General features: G+C 40.5%; 1 protein-coding gene across 2 annotated transcripts in view; it reads right to left on the bottom strand.

Annotated features, from left to right (window-relative positions):
• LOC133620273 (uncharacterized) overlaps positions 1-17,170 on the bottom strand; it is a 94,137-nt gene that overhangs the window by 13,329 nt on the left and 63,638 nt on the right. The window contains exons 12-17 of one of the 2 annotated variants that reach the window (XM_061981610.2): positions 10,435-10,504; positions 10,336-10,363; positions 9,739-9,763; positions 9,414-9,668; positions 9,220-9,351; positions 1,635-4,139 (exon numbers count right to left, since the gene is read on the bottom strand). In XM_061981610.2, the coding sequence (XP_061837594.1) occupies positions 1,635-4,139; positions 9,220-9,351; positions 9,414-9,668; positions 9,739-9,763; positions 10,336-10,363; positions 10,435-10,504 (3,015 nt within the window). The remainder of the gene's footprint in view (positions 1-1,634; positions 4,140-9,219; positions 9,352-9,413; positions 9,669-9,738; positions 9,764-10,335; positions 10,364-10,434; positions 10,505-17,170) is intronic. The other variant, XM_061981611.2, reaches the window with a different exon arrangement.

Raw genomic sequence — 17,170 nt, 5'->3', positions numbered from 1 at the left:
CATTTTAGGAGTTTGCACCACAGTAAGGTAACATTTAATCTTTCAGGTGATATTTATGCTGCTAGCTCCTGCCTATCATGTTCCACAAAACATTAACTACATTCATTGTTTACAAGTTAGAGTTGGCTTCCGTAGTTAGTGAGCACAGAGTGCAGAGCAGCAGTCTAGCCTGGTAGTACAAAGTTAGCATCAATAGTTTAATGAATGTGTTTCTAAGTAGAAATACATTTGTTGTTTCATGCCAAGTTTAATGAAAATATCATTTTAGAATTTTTTTTACAAGTTTAAAACGATCGCAATGCTATTTATTTATGAGCCTGTTAATAGGGTCGTCCATTGTGTTCGCATTAAGCCTACATTACAGCAAACTTTTATCCTGTATGTTTTTATTTGTATTTTTTTTTAGTTTATATCAAACTTTACTGTTAATTTAACATGATTCTTACATGTAGGTGCCCTTCATTTGTATATTAATGTACTTTATTTTACAGCGTATGCTAACTTTCATTGTTAACTTCTATCAATAACCAACCTCAAGATGGAAGTTTTTTCATCTCTTAAATGTTTAATTTTCAGAACCGTTTACTTATCTGCCAAACTAACTTCTAACATTCAAGACGGGCATAATAATACATGGAAATAGTAGTACTAAAATAAAAAACAATTGAAAAATACAGAAATTGATATACTGTAGCAAAAAAATATGTTAATACTCTTAACACAGATTTATCTTGAAATATATTTATAGCCATTTAAAAAAAACTAAAAGATACATAAGTTTAGCCAACTATGCAAATTATCAATGTCATTTTGACACAGCCCCAACCATGCCTCCCCCCACCACATACTATATTGATTGCTGGACCGTGGGAACGATTGTAATCGTCATGATTTCGGCCAATAAGCATTATGATTTTGGCAGATAATCACGGTGATTTTGGCCAGTAATTATCATTTTGGCCAATCATCATTTTTTCCAATAATCAGTCATTTTGGCCAATAACCAGTTATTTTGGCCAACAATCATCATTATTTTGACCAATAATTAATGTCAGTTTTGCCAATAATCATCAAGATTTTTGCCAACATTCTCTGTCATTTTGGCCAATAATCATTGTCAGTTTTGCCAATAATCAAGATTTTTGCAAATAATCAGTCATTTTGGCCAATAATCATCATGATTTTGACCAATAATCATTGTCAGTTTTGCCAATAGTCATGATTTTTGCCAATATTCATCGTCGTTTTTGCCGTTAATCATGATTTTTGCCAAAAATCATCATGATTTTTGCCGATAATCATTATGGTTTTTGCCAATAATCATTGTCAGTTTTGCCAATAGTCATCATGATTTTTCCAATCATGATTTTTGCCAATAATCCTCATGATTTTGTAATCTGGCCTTAAGTGCAGCCACGGGTTCACTTCCTTGATTAGATGTGTGATTAAGGAAAAAGATTGATAAATATTGTTATTCTAAAAAGGTTGCAACTTTCTGCCAAAGCTGCTGAGTAATCAAACATTTGAGGCCGCAACACATCCTGGAGGAACTAATAAATATATATTTATATCTACATTGAGATCAAACTTGCACACATCATCCCAACAGGAGGTTGAAAATAAAAAACACTGACCTGCCAGCTTTGTCTTCTTCTTCACTGGAGTGTGACGTCCTCATCAGAGCATCTTCTTCATGGCTGATCTTCATCATCTTCACTTCCTCTTTCCAGTTTGCTGGCAAGTTTTCCTCACGTGTGCGCTCCTCATCTTCAGTAGTGACACACTCTTGGTCTCCCTTTGTCTCACTCCTGTCCTCTTCCTCCTCCTTCACGCTCTCATCCGCTCTCTCAGCTTCTGGAGTCTTCTCTACTCCTTGCAGCTCATCAGGTGGAAACATCTCCTCATTGCTGCAGTTTTCCACAATCAGTTCTTTGTCAGCTGTAAGTTCCTCCTGCTTGAGAGACATGATGACATCTTCTAAATTGTTTTTGGCTTTTTTCACTTGTCGGCCTGTTTCAGTCTCTTGCTGATGTTCACTTCCTGGAATATTGGCCTCCAACTTGTCACCATCTTCAGTCACTTCCTGCCATTTGCTGATATTCTCCACACTTATTTCTTTGTCAGCTGTAGGTTCCTCCTGCTCCAGTGACAAGGTGACATCTTCATCCTCTTTTTCTACTGCTTTGCTTTCTGGTTCACTTTCTGAAGGTTCTGCCTCCAACTTGTCACCATCTTCAGTCACGTCCTCCACACTTATTTCTTTGTCAGCTGTAAGTTCCTCCTGCTCGAGAGACATGATGACCTCTTCTAAATGATTTTCATCTTCTTTCACTTGTTTGCTTTCTTGGTTGGTTTGAGTCTCTTGCTTATGTTCAGAGTCTGGAATCTTGGCCTCCAACTTGTCACCATCTTCAGTCACGTCCTTTTCTTGGCTGATATTCTCCACACTTATTTCTTCCTCAGCTGTAGGTTCCTCCTGCTCCAGTGACATGGTGACATCTTCATCTTTTTTTTCTACTGCTTTGCATTCTTGTTCACTTTCTGAAGGTTCTGCCTTCAACTTGTCACCATCTTCAGTCGCGTCCCCCTCCTGGCTGATATTCTCCACACGTATTTCTTCCTCAGCGTTAGGTTCCTCCTGCTCCAGTGACATGATGACATCTTCTACCTTGTTTTCATCTTTTTTCACTTGTTTGGTTTCTCGGTCTGTTTCAGTCTCTTGCTGATGTTCAGAGTCTGGAATGTTTCCCTGTGACGTCTCACCATCTTCTTTCTGTCCCACAGTGGATTCTTCCTCCTGCTCTAGTGACATGGTGACATATTCATCATCTTCTCCCAATGCTTTGCTTTCTGGTTCAGTTTCTGAAGGTTCTGCCTCCAACTTGTCACCATCTTCAGTCACGTCCTCCTCGTGGCTGATGTTCTCCACACGTATTTCTTCCTCAGCTGTAGGTTCCTCCTGCTCCAGTGACAAGGTGACATCTTCATCTTCTCCCACGGCTTTGCTTTCTGGTTCAGCGTCTGGAATGTTTGCCTGTGACGTGTCACCATCTTCCATCACCTCCATGTCTTCCTGGGGTTTCTCCACCGTCCTCTCAGAAGGAGACGATTGCCGTATTTGACTTTTTTCTGCGGGCTTCTTCCCGTCCAGATTGATGTTGATGCTAATTTTCTTCTGCGGTTTCACTTTCATCCCCGCCTGCCAGATGTCCGTGGCTCTGACAGGAAGTGCTTTCTTCCCGCCACTCTCTCTGTTCCTTTTCTTCTGGTCCTCCCGTTCTCTCTTTCCGCCCTCAGAGTGCGAGTCCTTCTCCCCTTTGCTGCGACGCCTCTCCTCATCCTGGCCTCTTCTACTTTTCTTTGCACCTTCTCTTCCTTTTGCTTCCTCCTTTCTCTCAGCTCGCAAGTCAATTTGGTCGCTGGCCGCTGTGGACTCGGTGCGACGCTTCTTTATCTCCTTCCTGTCCGTGACGTCCGCCGAAAACGTCTTTTCGTCTTCGTACTTCCTCGTCCTCTTGCGCTCGCCTTTGAAATGTGCGTGGCGGTCCTTCTCGGCACTCCCCCGCCGAGGGGCGGAGCCTTCAGACGGCGGCGAGCTGCAGTCGCTGGAAGAGGCAGACGGCGGAGAGCGACTGGATGAGGCAGAGTGAAGAGAGCGACTCTCGCTGGACGACTGGGACGGAGGGGAGCGGCGGTTCGCCGCAGGGGCGTCCAACCCGCGGCCGGCTTGGTTCTCCGCTTGCTCCGCCCACATGGGATTCGGGGGAGGAGGAAGGGAGAGGAGCGGAGGCGGCAGGTGGTGGTAGTGGCTGACGTAGCTGCTGAAGTACTTCTCGTACCACTCCTTGTACTGGAGCTTCCACTGCTGGTAGTGATCGCCCTCGGCGTCCAGGCTGGCGTGACGCCGCCCGGGGTCGCCCGTCGTCGTCCTCCCCGGCGACGGCGAGCGGTCCGCTCGTCTGCTGGATTTGTGGCTGCTGTGAGAAGACCTTTTGCTGTGATGGCGGTGTCTGCGCTCGGATTGGGAGCCCTGGCGGGGTGAAGATGAGGAGGACGGCGTGGGCGAGCGGGACCTCTTGTAGCCGTAGCTGTAGGAGCGACTGTGCGGGACTTTTTGCCGGGAGTACGAGGACCTGGGCCTGAAGAGAAATATAACCATTAGAGGTCTTTGGGCACCACTTTTGAATCGATGACTCCATTTTAATTGTATTGTGTTTTCCATCTTAATCATTAATATTTCTATTATTATTCTCTTAATATCTTTATTAACTTATTCATATTTGAATTTTTACATATATTTGATCATTTTCGGTATACTATATATATTTTTTTCCTCAAATCCTCAGTGTCATGTTTTGTTTTTGCTTTGTTATTGTGAATAGTGTGCATGTGTTTGTATTTTTTCTTCTCTTCTATTATTTTTGTGTTTGTTTTGTACAGCACTTTGTGTTTCCCTGTCAGATATTAAAACATTTGGGAAAAAAATTATTGACAATGAGAGTAATTTTTGTTCTTAAATTAATTTTGCAAAAACTTAAAAAGGGATTTTTTTCAATGCAGGACAAACGGTCTGGTGCTTGAGCAGTGCTTATTACTATGTACTTTACTAATGATGTACTTCTTTAATGCTAAATAGTGGTATCATAACCGCTGATACGTGTGAGTGGAACTGAAATGCTTGAATGTCCAAGGTGAGTGGAGTGTGTGGATCGGGTGAGAAATGTGGGATATTCAGTAGATTGTATAATGCATACTTGCCAACCCTCCCGGATTTTCCGGGAGACTCCCGAAATTTAGCGCCTCTCCCGAAAACCTCCCGGGACAAATTTTCTCCCGAAAAACTCCCGAAATTCAGGCGGACCTGAGTGACGTGTTGACAACACACAACAACAGTGTCTACCGTAAAGCAGTTCGTCTGCCGTAAACAGCAATGTTGTGACACTTTTAAACAGGACAATACTGCCATCTACTGTACATGCATATGTGACCCACCCATAATGTGTCACATTTTTGTGTTGATTTATTTATTTTATGGTTTGAATTCGTTTTTGGAGCTGTCATTACACATTTATCAGTATTCACATTGGTCAGTAGGGGGCAGTAGGGCGTTTCTTCTCAATTGAATGCTATCGCCTGCAGACCGGAAGTGTCTTGTCATTCTGATGAGCGCGACCAGTCTGTGAACAATTGAAACGTCCTGTGTGCTTTTTCCTTCTGTATAACAGGTTAGTTTTGGTAAATCAACTCACTGAATAATATCCATGTGATCTTTATAAGTTTAAGTACACATTCTAATGGTGGAGCCTAACTCTAAAGTGTTTGTGAGTTGTAGTTTGTAAATGAACACTGAAATTCAAGTATTTATTTTATTTATACATATATATATATATATATATATACACACATATATATATATATATATATATGTATAAATATATATATATATATATGTATATATATATATATATATATATATATATATATATATATATATATATATATATATATATATATATATATATATATATATATATATATATATATATATAGCTAGAATTCACTGAAAGTCAAGTATTTCTTATATATATATATATCTTAACCACACCCCCAACCACGCCCACCGCCCCACCCCCGACCACGCCCCCGCCCCCCACCCCCCACCTCCCGAAATCGGAGGTCTCAAGGTTGGCAAGTATGCTATAATGCCCAATCATTGTCAATGGGCAGAAAATTCCGTGAAAAACTGAAATTTTGAGAAAGGGAAAACATGTGCACTGTTGTGACGAAACGAGAGCTGAGCCAGAAGGCAAAGCTCTCGGTCTACCGAGCTATCTACATTCCTACTCTCACCTATGGTCATGAAGTGTGGGTCATGACCGAAAGAATAAGATCCCGGATACAAGTGGCCGAAATGAGTTTCCTCAGAAGGGTGGCTGGCATCTCCCTTAGAGATAGGGTGAGAAGTTCAGTCACCCGAGTGAGACTCTGAGTAGAGCCGCTGCTCCTTCGCTTGGAAAGGAGCCAGCTTAGGTGGTTCGGGCAGCGTCTCCTTAGGGAGGTCCTCGTTGCACGTCCCATTGGGAGGAGACGCCGCGGCAGGCCAAGGACCAGATGGGGGGTCCCCAGGAGGAAGTTGCTAATGTTGCTCTGGAGAGGGAAGTCTGGGGGTCTCTGCTGGAGCTGTTGTCCCCGCAACCCGATTCCGGATAAGCGGTTGAAGATGGATGGATGGAAGTGTGGGTGGATGGTTGAAAGGTCGGAATCGGGTTTAAAAAAATGGCGCAACATTTTGAGAATTTAGTGTATTGTAGAACTCTGAATATCTTTATTCATTTGAATGGGAATTTCCTGGAAATTTCAGGAAAATAGGACATTTTTAAAAATATTTATCCGAGCGTGTTGACATAGTAAATTTTAAATTGGAAATGGGTATTTCTGAATTCCTGAATTTTCGGGAAAGCCGGGAATTTGTATGAACAAATAGGAGCATTTGTTGTCCTAACTAAGAGGAAGGTTTTGAAGGTGAAATAGACAAAAACGACTGAAAAATGTGGACGACAATTGGCCCGCGGGCCGCGTGTCTGAAACCCCTGGTGTAGATGGTGGAAGGGTTCCAATCGCTTGAGAAATGTGGGATATGTAGTAGATTGTATAATGCCCAATCATTGTCAATGGGGAGAAAATTCAGGGAAAAACTGACATTTTGAGAAAGGGAAAACTTGTTTTGTGTTCAATATATTGGAAGAGTGTGGGTTGGTAAAAAGGTCGGAATCGGGTTTAAAAAATGGCGCAACATTTTTTGAATTTAGGGCATTGTAGAACTCTGAATACATCCATTCATTTGAATAGGGAATTTCACGAAAACTGAATTTTTGAAAATATTAATCCGAGCGTGTTAACGTAGTAACATTTTAAATTGAGAATGGTTATTTCGGAATTCCTGGAAAACCGGGAATTTGTATGAAAAAATAGAAGCGTTTGTTGTCCCAACTAAAAGTAATGTTTTGAAGGTGCAATGGTCAAAAACGGTTGAAAAACGTGGACTGTGAAAAATTTCCAGCACCAAGTGAAAAAAGGGCTTTGGAAAACCGGGAATTCTGGGAATTCCTGGAATTGTTTTGAACTCGGAAAATGGTTGTTTAATTGTCCAAAGTGAGTGGAGTGTGTGGATGGTGGAAGGTACTCCAATGGGGTGAGAAATGTGGAATAAGCAATCAGTCAATGGGGAGAAAATTCCGTGAAAAACTGAAATTTTGAGAAAGGGAAAACGTTTTTGTGTTCAATATATTGGAAGAATGCGGGTGGATGGTTAAAAGGTCGGAATTGGGTTTAAAAAATGGCGCACAATTTTGAGAATGTAGGGCATTGTAGAACTCTGAATCTGTCCATTCATTTGAATGGGAATTTCCTGGAAATTTCAGGAAAACGGGAACTTTTTGAAAATATTGATCCTAGCGTGTTGACGTAATAATATTTTAAATTGAGAATGGGTATTTCAGACTTCCTGGAATTTTGGGAAAACCGGGAATTTGTATGAAGAAATAAAAGCATTTGTTGTCCCAACTAAGAGGAATGTTTTGAAGGTGGAATGGTCAAAAACGGTTGAAAAATGTGGACTGTGAAAACTTTCCAGCACCAAGTGAAAAAAGGGCTTTGGAAAACTGGGAATTATGGGAATTCCTGAAATAGTTTTGAACTCAAAAATGTTAAATTGACAATGACGGTAATTTTTATTCTTAAATTAATAAAATAAAGAAAAATTGGGCTCCAGCCAAAAGGGATTTTTTCCATGCAGGACAAAAGGTGCTTGAGCAGTGCTTACTAATATGTACTTGACTAATGATGCTAAATAGTGGTATCATATGTGTATACATTGTTTCTGCTGATGTAGTTCCTTGTGAAAAAAAAAAAAAAAAAGAGCCTGATACCAATAATTTGCTGATAATCGGTCACTCTCTCGTTTAGAAGCAACATGAGTGTACAAACCCAACAGCCTCAATGTCCACAGAGAAAAAAATACTAGTTTTGAAAATAACTGCAATTACAAAATAAAAATGATATTGTGGCGTGTGCAGCCCTTTGAGACACTTGTGATTTAGGGCTATATAAATAAACATTGATTGATTGATTGATACTGTGGAAATGATCAAAATACAACGTACAGTAAATTATACCATATGCCGCTACTTTTTTCTTACACTTTGAATCCTGTGGTTTATAAGACAGTGCAGCTAATTTATGGATTTTTCCTAAAAAAAAGTGTTTTATTGTTTGTGCTATGGCGCCATTTTATGGATGAGTTTGCCAACTGCAGGTGTCCTTACATTTACGGGTATTTAGTGTTTGTTTTAGTGTTAGTCTCCCAGATATCCATAGATCCATAGCGTTTCTTCTTCATTTATCACTCCAAGTAACGTTTGTAAGCTTTACAATATAACTAAAACAATTCTTACTTACTAAAGCGTCCCATGTGTGATGTCTGTAGGAGTGTTTGCTTGCATATTTGTACGTGCTGATTGATTGATTGAAACTTTTATTAGTAGATTGCACAGTACAGTACATATTCCGTACAATTGACCACTAAATGGTAACACCCGAATACGTTTTTCAACTTGTTTAAGTCAGGGTCCACGTTAATCAATTCATGGTGATATTATAATATGCTGAAGCGAGCATCGTTAGCATTAGCTAATATTTACACATTTACAAGTGTCTGTGTTAGTACTATTAACTTACTATGGCATTATTTTTATATTGTTTCAGTTTCACAAATTCCTCAGTAAATTCACCAAAACGTCACCTGGGAGTTATTGAGTCTGTTTTGGAGAGCTAGCTTGCGCAGCTAGTGGGTCCATGACGATGACTGACATTTTGTCTGATCAACCGTTTTACTGCCGTGTTACAGACATTGTTTGGAAACAATTAAGGTATGTAAATAAGAATATTTTTGTATAAATAACTAATTTCACAACTTATATATCTGCGAATTGTAGTCCGGTGCGGCTAATATATGGAAAATATTTTTTTCTTTGAACATTTTGTGGGTGCGTCTTATATACCGGTGCGCTCTTTAGCCCGGAAAATTTGGTAATTATTCTGTGATAATTACACAATAATGTTCAGTTGGGATGGATACCAACACCCCCAGTATCACCCACTCTTTCTTTACATCTCATGCTGAGCTCTAATCTCCATCAGATCTGTATCAAGTCTCATTACCTTGATCTGCCATGAGATCTGGACCGGGATCGACTGGATCTGCTGGAAGAGCGAGAGGATTTGGACTTGGAACGAGAGGAGTGTCTGCGGGAGGACCGTGCGTGCGAAGACCTGTCGGACGCAGGCGGACACCTGTCGGACGCAGGCGGACAATCTAAGAGGTGAGCATGAAGACGACGTGTCGCCGTGGTTACCTTTCTCTCTCTTGGTGCTGATGACTGAACCAGTCCCTCTGGGTGAGGGGAGGCATGGAGGAGGGCAGGAGGGGAGGCATGTGGGGCACCTGAGGGCTCGGCTGAGTCCAGTTGGGATGACTTGGGTGTCGCTGACCTGAGTGGAAGGGATGGAAGTGATGGCTGGAGAACAGAGGAGGCAGAGCAGGTGGGTGGGATGAGGAGGGGGGTTCAGCGGTGAGTCCAGTGGGACAAACTGAAGACGAGGAGGAGCTGCTGGGAGAAGACAAGTTTGTGGTTGGACTTCAGACTTGTACATAAACTCAAAGACACCAGCTGCACTGACCTGTACATGCTGCCTGGGCCTGGACCTTTCAATGGAGGGAGAAAAAACTGGTTAAATATATTAATTATGCCGTGAAATCACTGCCAAAACTCCACAAACACACTAAAATGTTTTACACAGGCCCAACAATTCACATGCAAAAAGAAATAGCGTTCAATTAAAAAAACAAGTTAAAACTTTTTGGCAGTAATATTCCACCCAGCGTGATCCACTCACAGCACCCGTAATTCACACTCTACAACTACAGGTGGTGCTGCTTTTAAACTTGGGAATCTGTTTTTATTGAAGAAAATAGTTTTTATACCTACAAATCATTTTTAAAGTTGTAGAACATTTTTATAATCTTAAATCGTTTCTTCAATTGAAAAAATAATGTTTTTGTACATGCAAAATGTTTTTACAGGAGTAGAAATTAGTTTTTAAACTTGCAAACCTTTTTTATTTAATTACATTGTTTTTATACTTGCAAATCTTTTTTTTACTTGCAGAAAATGTTTTTTATACTTATGAATAGTTAGACGCGAGTAAAAACCTTTCACTGCATTTTATATTCAATAATAGAAACTTTCCCAGGTGAGTGTTGAAACACGTTCTCACCTGCGTGCTGCTTGGGGTCGGTGTGAACCTGAACACACAAATAGCACATCAAGCACACACTTTAATGCCAAAACAAAGAGGAAGTGAGTGTGTCCTCACAGGTGTGGAAGCTTGGTTTGATGGCAGCACAGAAGGGACCAAAGGATCTTGTCTCTTTGTTTCACTTTCACTAAGGAAAACAAAACAATCATCGTGAACACAACCACTCTGGTCACAGTCAGTGAAGTCAAAGGTAAGAACTGGAATCAGATGCGAGTAGGGGTCAATACAACTTTTCCACTTACTTTCATACCATACCAATATTAGTATCAGCAGGAATCATACATACTTGATTTTTGAGTGTGGAATGTTAGAAAATGTTTGATAAGAGTCCAACAATGGTAGCTATGAAAAACACTAACCTATTTATTATTAACCATCTGGAATGGACTTACGCTGCCTTTAAGTTGAAGTGGAGTGGTAATTGTGGTAATCGCACCCAAATATTCCTCTGTGTGCGAACTAGAGGTGGGAATCTTTGGGCACCTCACGAGTAGGGATGATGTTTGATAAGAAATTATCGAGTTCGAGCCCATTATCGAATCCTCTTATCGAACCGATTCCTTATCGATTCTCTTATCGAATCCAGATAGGTTGTTGTATATGGAAAAAAACACAATATTTGGTTTAACAAAAGCTCACTTTTATTTTATAAGAAATAAATAAAATAAACAAATACATATATACTGTTGTTACCCCCCTAAAAAAATAAAATAAAATAAATAAATATTGACTGTTGTTACCCAAAGTATTTTAAGTGGGATTTTTCAGAAAAACGAATATATACAGTAACACAAAAACAACCTGTCTCTGTGATCACTATAGGTGTATAAATAATAATATAGTGTTGAATAAAATCAGTCCCTTGGGCACAAAACTGAAAATAATACAGCTCTCCAAAAAGTGCACTTCTGCTGCTATTGGAACATACTAACTACACACACTATGACACTAAGAACACCACAGTCATCAATCAACAATTCTTCTTCCAAAAAATTAGCATGTCTGCTTTTTCAGGATCAAGTCTGACCCTCTCTTCGCTAATTGTGTTGCCAAAGGTGGAAAAAACACGTTTCACTTGGCGTGGAACTAGCTTGGACACACAGATAGGTTTGACGACATCCTCCTCCAGTTTGTATCTAAACCTTCTGGGGTCCATCAGTGTGGCCTCCTCCAGGAATGACTGCACGTCCTTGTCCTGGAGGGAAAATGAGGGATAGACATAGCATAGAATTAGGGGGGAAATTAGCTGAATGTGAAGAGTAGGGTGTCTGTTATTAAGTCTTTAGCGTTAGTATGTGGAATTAAATGATGGAATGGACTAAGTAATGAAGTTAAACATGGTACTGATATGGATCCACTTTAAGAGGTTGTTCAAATTAATAGTGCTTACAAAGTACAAAGAAGAATTATGAGAAATACTTTCAACCTTATTGAAAATAAGATATTCTTCCTCTCAGTATATAAATAATGACTGAATTAATTAATTACATATTACAAAACTGTTGTATATACTAATTCACAGATGTTATTTTATTATAAAAAGGTCAGTAAATGATGTATATATTTGTAAACGCTCTGAAGTGCGAAAGAGGTAGGATTAAATAAGCTTTACTTCTTCCTACTCCTTTTCGGACATGATGTAAAGCATGGGTGCCCATTACGTCGATCCCGAGCTACCGGTCGATCGCGGAGGGTGTGTCAGCCACCCAGGCATTAAAAAAATATTCCTAAAAATGAGCGATCATAAATCTTCACTATGACGTCACTTTCGTCACTTGATTGACATTCACGGCACCCGAGGGTCTTCTCAGATGACGCTGGCTGCTGCCAGCTCATTATTAAGAAAAAATTACCGACAGGAAGGCGAGAAACACTTTTTATGTCAACAGACTCAGGAGCCGTACCTGTCGTCAAAACTCCAAAGACCGACTGCACAGTTGCACCATAAAAGCTCTGCTTCATCCTGCCTGCGCTAACAAAATAAGAGTCTCAGAAAGCTGGCGTGCACAAGCTCGCAAGCTACGGAGTTTGCCGCCAATGTATTTCTTGTAAAGTGTATTTCATCCTGTTTTCAAAGCTTTGGTCTGCAGCAGTACATCAACTTCCCTATCAACTGTAAAGGACACACACTTGATCTGGTTTGCTGTTCAGGTGTAAATGTTGTTAATGCCACTTCCAATTCACTACCTTACTCCGATCACCTACTAGTATATTTTACTGTCAAATTAAGTTTTTCTACAATTACCTTTCCCCGCAATATCTGTTTTCGCAAAATCAAGGACATCAACTCTGACACTCTTTCCACCGCCATTTACAGCCTCCCCGACAGTGACTCTCTTTCCTCTCCCGATGAACTGGTCACCTACTACAACAATAATCTTCATCATCTACTGGACATGCTGGCTCCAGAAAAAATCAGAAGCGTCTCTTTCACCAACTCTGCACCCTGGTTTACTCCCACACTCCTCAAGTTAAAAACAAAGAGACGCCAACTTGAACGTCTTTACAAAAAAACTGGTCTCACTGTACACAAGGACATGTACATCCAACACCTTCAACACTACAAAGACTGCCTAAACAACACCAAATCATCCTACTACACAACTCTAATCAGTTCTAATGAAGGCAACTCCAAGACACTTTTTTCTATTCTTGGCAAAATTTCAAATCCTCCGCACTCACTTCCCTCTCATATGGCCTCAACTTCTTTTTGTTGTTCCCTTACGCAATTTTTTATTTCCAAAATCACCCAGATTCACCAACAACTTCCTTCTTCTTCTCCTCAACCCCAGTTCACCCCCCTGCCTCCCTCATCCATTCATTTTCTAGTTTTTCACTGCCTTCTCAGTTGGACATCACTGCACTTATCCGTCGATCCAAGCCATCCACCTGTCTTTTAGATCCCCTCCCTACTGCTTTGGTGAAAGTCTGCCTCGCCTCACTGATCCACCTCATCACCAATATCATCCATTCTTCTCTCACTACTGGAATTGTTCCCTCTGCTTTCAAAACAGCAGCCATAACACCAATTTTGAAAAAACCAGGCTCAGATCCAAATCATTTTAATAATCTTCGTCCAATTTCAAATCTGCCATTCATCTCAAAAATTCGTGAAAAAACTGTCTCCTCCCAACTTCACTCCCACCTACAGTTAAAGAACCTATATGAACAATTCCAGTCTGGTTTCCGCCCCCTGCACAGCACTGAAACAGCACTAGTAAAAATCATAAACGATCTCCTCCTGGCAGCTGATTCTGGTCTTCTCACTATCCTAATCCTCTTAGATCTCACTGCAGCCTTTGACACCATTTCACACACTGTCCTCCTCCATAGATTGCACAGTATTGGCATCACAAGCACACCCCTTCACTGGTTTAGATCATATCTCTCCGACCGCACTCAGTTTGTTCAACTCCGTTCATTTAGATCCCCTCCGTCTCCCGTTTCCTCTGGTGTCCCCCAGGGCTCTGTTCTCAGTCCCCTGCTTTTTATCATTTACATTCTTCCCCTTGCCAATATTTTCCATAAATTTAAAATACATTTTCACTGTTATGCGGATGACACCAAGCTCTACATCTCCACCAAACCAACTGCCTCTCTTCCTCCCTTACTGACTAATTCAGTGAACTCAAGCAGTGGTTCTCATCCAATTTCCTTCAACTTAATAGTAATAAAACCGAAATCCTACTTGTCGGTACAAAAACCATTCTCGCCAAAACCAACAGCCTGTCCATTACTCTCTGCAATTCCTCGGTCTCCCCCTCCTCCCAAGTCAAGAGTCTGGGTGTCATCCTCGACAGCACACTCTCCTTTCAAGCCCACATAAACAGCATTACCCGCTCTGCTTACTTTCAGCTACGGAACATTAATTGTCTTCGCCCATCCCTTACCCCACATACTGCTGCCATACTAGTCCATAGCCTGGTCACCTCTCGCCTGGACTACTGCAACTCTCTCCTGTTTGGTCTCCCTCACAAGTCACTTCACAAACTTCAGCTTCTCCAGAACTCTGCAGCTCGGATAATCACCAGAACCCCTTCAATCCAGCACATCACCCCTGTTCTGCAGCAACTCCACTGGCTACCCATCAAACATCGTATCCACTTTAAAATAATTCTCCTCACTTTCAAAGCCATCCATAACCTCTCTCCATCATATCTCTCTGACCTGATCCATGTCGCCACGCCCTCACGTTCCCTAAGATCCTCTTCATCCATCCATCTTACTGTCCCTTTATTTAAACTGTCCACCATGGGTGCCCAAGCTTTCAGCCGCTCTGCCCCACATCTTTGGAACTCTTTGCCACCAGACCTTCGTAACTTAGACTCAATATCCCTCTTCAAATCAAGACTCAAAACACACCTATTCCTGACTGCTTATTCATTGCAATCATCTTTTCTTCTCTATCTTTGTTGTTGTTATTATTGTTGTTTTTATCCAATTTGATTTTATTGTTTTGATTTTGTACGGTGTCCTTGCGTGCCCAGAAAGGCGCCTTATAAATAAAATGTATTACTATTATTATTATAAAGGAGTATGGAAGCTGGACAAATAAGATGCCAAAAACCAACCACTTTCATGTGGTATTGGACAGAAAGGAGGACTTTTTTTCTCCTCCATTTGAAAATGCGGACGTTATCAGCACCACTGTCTGATTCCTATCAATGCAAGTCATCAGAATCAGGTAATACACCAACTTATATTCTTGTCTTCATGAAAGAAAGGAATCTATATGTGTTAAACATGCTTGTATTATCATTAAACACCTTTAACTTAACAATATTAACTATATGTGTTAAACATGCTTGTATTATCTTTAAACACCTTTAACTTGTTAACAATATTAACTACCGGTATATCTGTTAAACATGCTTGTATTATCTTTAAACACCTTTAACTTGTTAACAATATTAGTAAATATAAATTATATATATATGAATGAGGTAGATCCCCACGACTTGATCAATTGAAAAGTAGCTCGCCTGCAGAAAAAGTCTGGGCACCCCTGATGTAAAGTGAAATGATATGAAACTGTGATGTGTTATGCTGTAAGTGTGTTTATGTACGAAATAAACTAAAGAAAGAAAGAAAGCACTGGTTTATTAGACAGACCTGCAAACTCTGTAGTGGTGTAGGCTACAAGATAACGTTAACGTTATCAGACACATACAAAAAGGCTAATGTTAACGTTACCGTTAGCCACTGACTATGCTTAGGTAACGTTTGTCTAGCTAACATTACTGCAGTCCTGGTTGACATACAGTAAGAGGTAACCTAAAGACTACAAATGAGCAAATATGGAAATTAACCGACAACAGTTAACGTTAGTTACTCACCGGCACTGCAGGTTGAAGCAGAGGAAGAGGGGCTTGCTTCGTCATCTCTGTCGCTGCTTCTCCACGTGTCGAAGACACGCCACGGTTCTCGAACGTTCAGGTTATGTACAGCCTGAACATGTTTCAACATGCTTGTTGTACTTCCTCCCTTACATGAGAGCGAAGCCTGGCAATAATTGCATTTTGCCGTTTCCTCGTCGTATTTGTTTGTAAATTGAAGCCATGCCTTGGAGCGTTTTTTCCGGTCCACTGTTGCTGCTTTTGTATCTGGCGCCGAATGACTGAGCTAGGTCATTTCCTATGACGTGCCACAGGAAATGCGGGAAGGGATTCGTTCCCAGGGATTCAAATAAAGAACCAACTCTTTTTCTTTACTATAGTGGCCTCAATAACGGGAACCGGTTCTCAAAAAGGGATTCGAGTCCATGGAATCGGTTCTTTTCTTATCGAACAACCGGGAGAACCGGTTTCGAACATCATCCCTACTCACGAGTCTATTATGATTCAGGAGCTACGATTGGATTAAATGTTGATTATTGATGCATCTTTAATTTATGTATATTGATGCAGTTTTACATTTATTTTCGTTTCACTAAATAAGCGTAAAAAAAATAATAATTTGGTATTAGAAACTGTTAAATTAATTATTAAATTAATGAAAATGTGTGCAAAACTGGAACATAAATGCCGGATAGTAAAGGAAGTGGTCAGATCTCTCGATGAGGACACATTTTAGAACGGTCTGCTTTACTTTATTTACAATAAATAAATCAATTGACGTTTACTAATCGATTCTATAATCGTCCATGTCCTAATTGCAATGCATCTAATTGATTATTTCCCCCACTTTTAGTGCGAACGCTTCATTCATTCATTTTATGTCCCGCTGGCAGCCATTTTGTGCTAGCTTGTATTAAAGAGACTGAGGAGGCGGGCTTTGTACCACAGCAGGTTTTTCATTGTGATGAGAACAGACTTTGAGAAAAATATGCCAAAGCGGACTTATTTTACAGCGGAGAAGACTACCTCTCGCCTCACTTCTCTCACTCTATCCGTTGTTCCTCTCCTCTTGTGGGCCAAAGGAGCAGCTCATGAGGACATTTGGCCAATATGATTTACTGTAAGTGGATATTACTTCTTTAAAATGTGTATTATTGTAGCAATATGGTTGTTAAAGTTATGGATTTGTGTGATTTCTGATTGTTTGTGAGGACGCCAAAGAGACTTCTGTGTGTGCACGTGTTGGCAGAGCGGCGCACACAGGACAGTTCAGCTTGTCGTTGTTGTTGTTTTGGTTAGTTAATTTAGAGAAGATTGATCTATCGCCTTGTTATGTTTCTTTGATATACAGTACCGTGTATATCACTTTATATTGTGTTCAAAGAGAACACACCTGCACTAAAATACAGACTTGATATTGGATTCACTATACTAACTTTTCGATTTAAGAACCAATT

The sequence above is a fragment of the Nerophis lumbriciformis genome, linkage group LG24 (genome assembly GCF_033978685.3).
Source record: "Nerophis lumbriciformis linkage group LG24, RoL_Nlum_v2.1, whole genome shotgun sequence".
Classification (NCBI taxonomy): domain Eukaryota; kingdom Metazoa; phylum Chordata; class Actinopteri; order Syngnathiformes; family Syngnathidae; genus Nerophis; species Nerophis lumbriciformis.
Note: the sequence above shows the minus strand (reverse complement) of the source record. Positions and strands in the feature narration are given on the sequence as shown.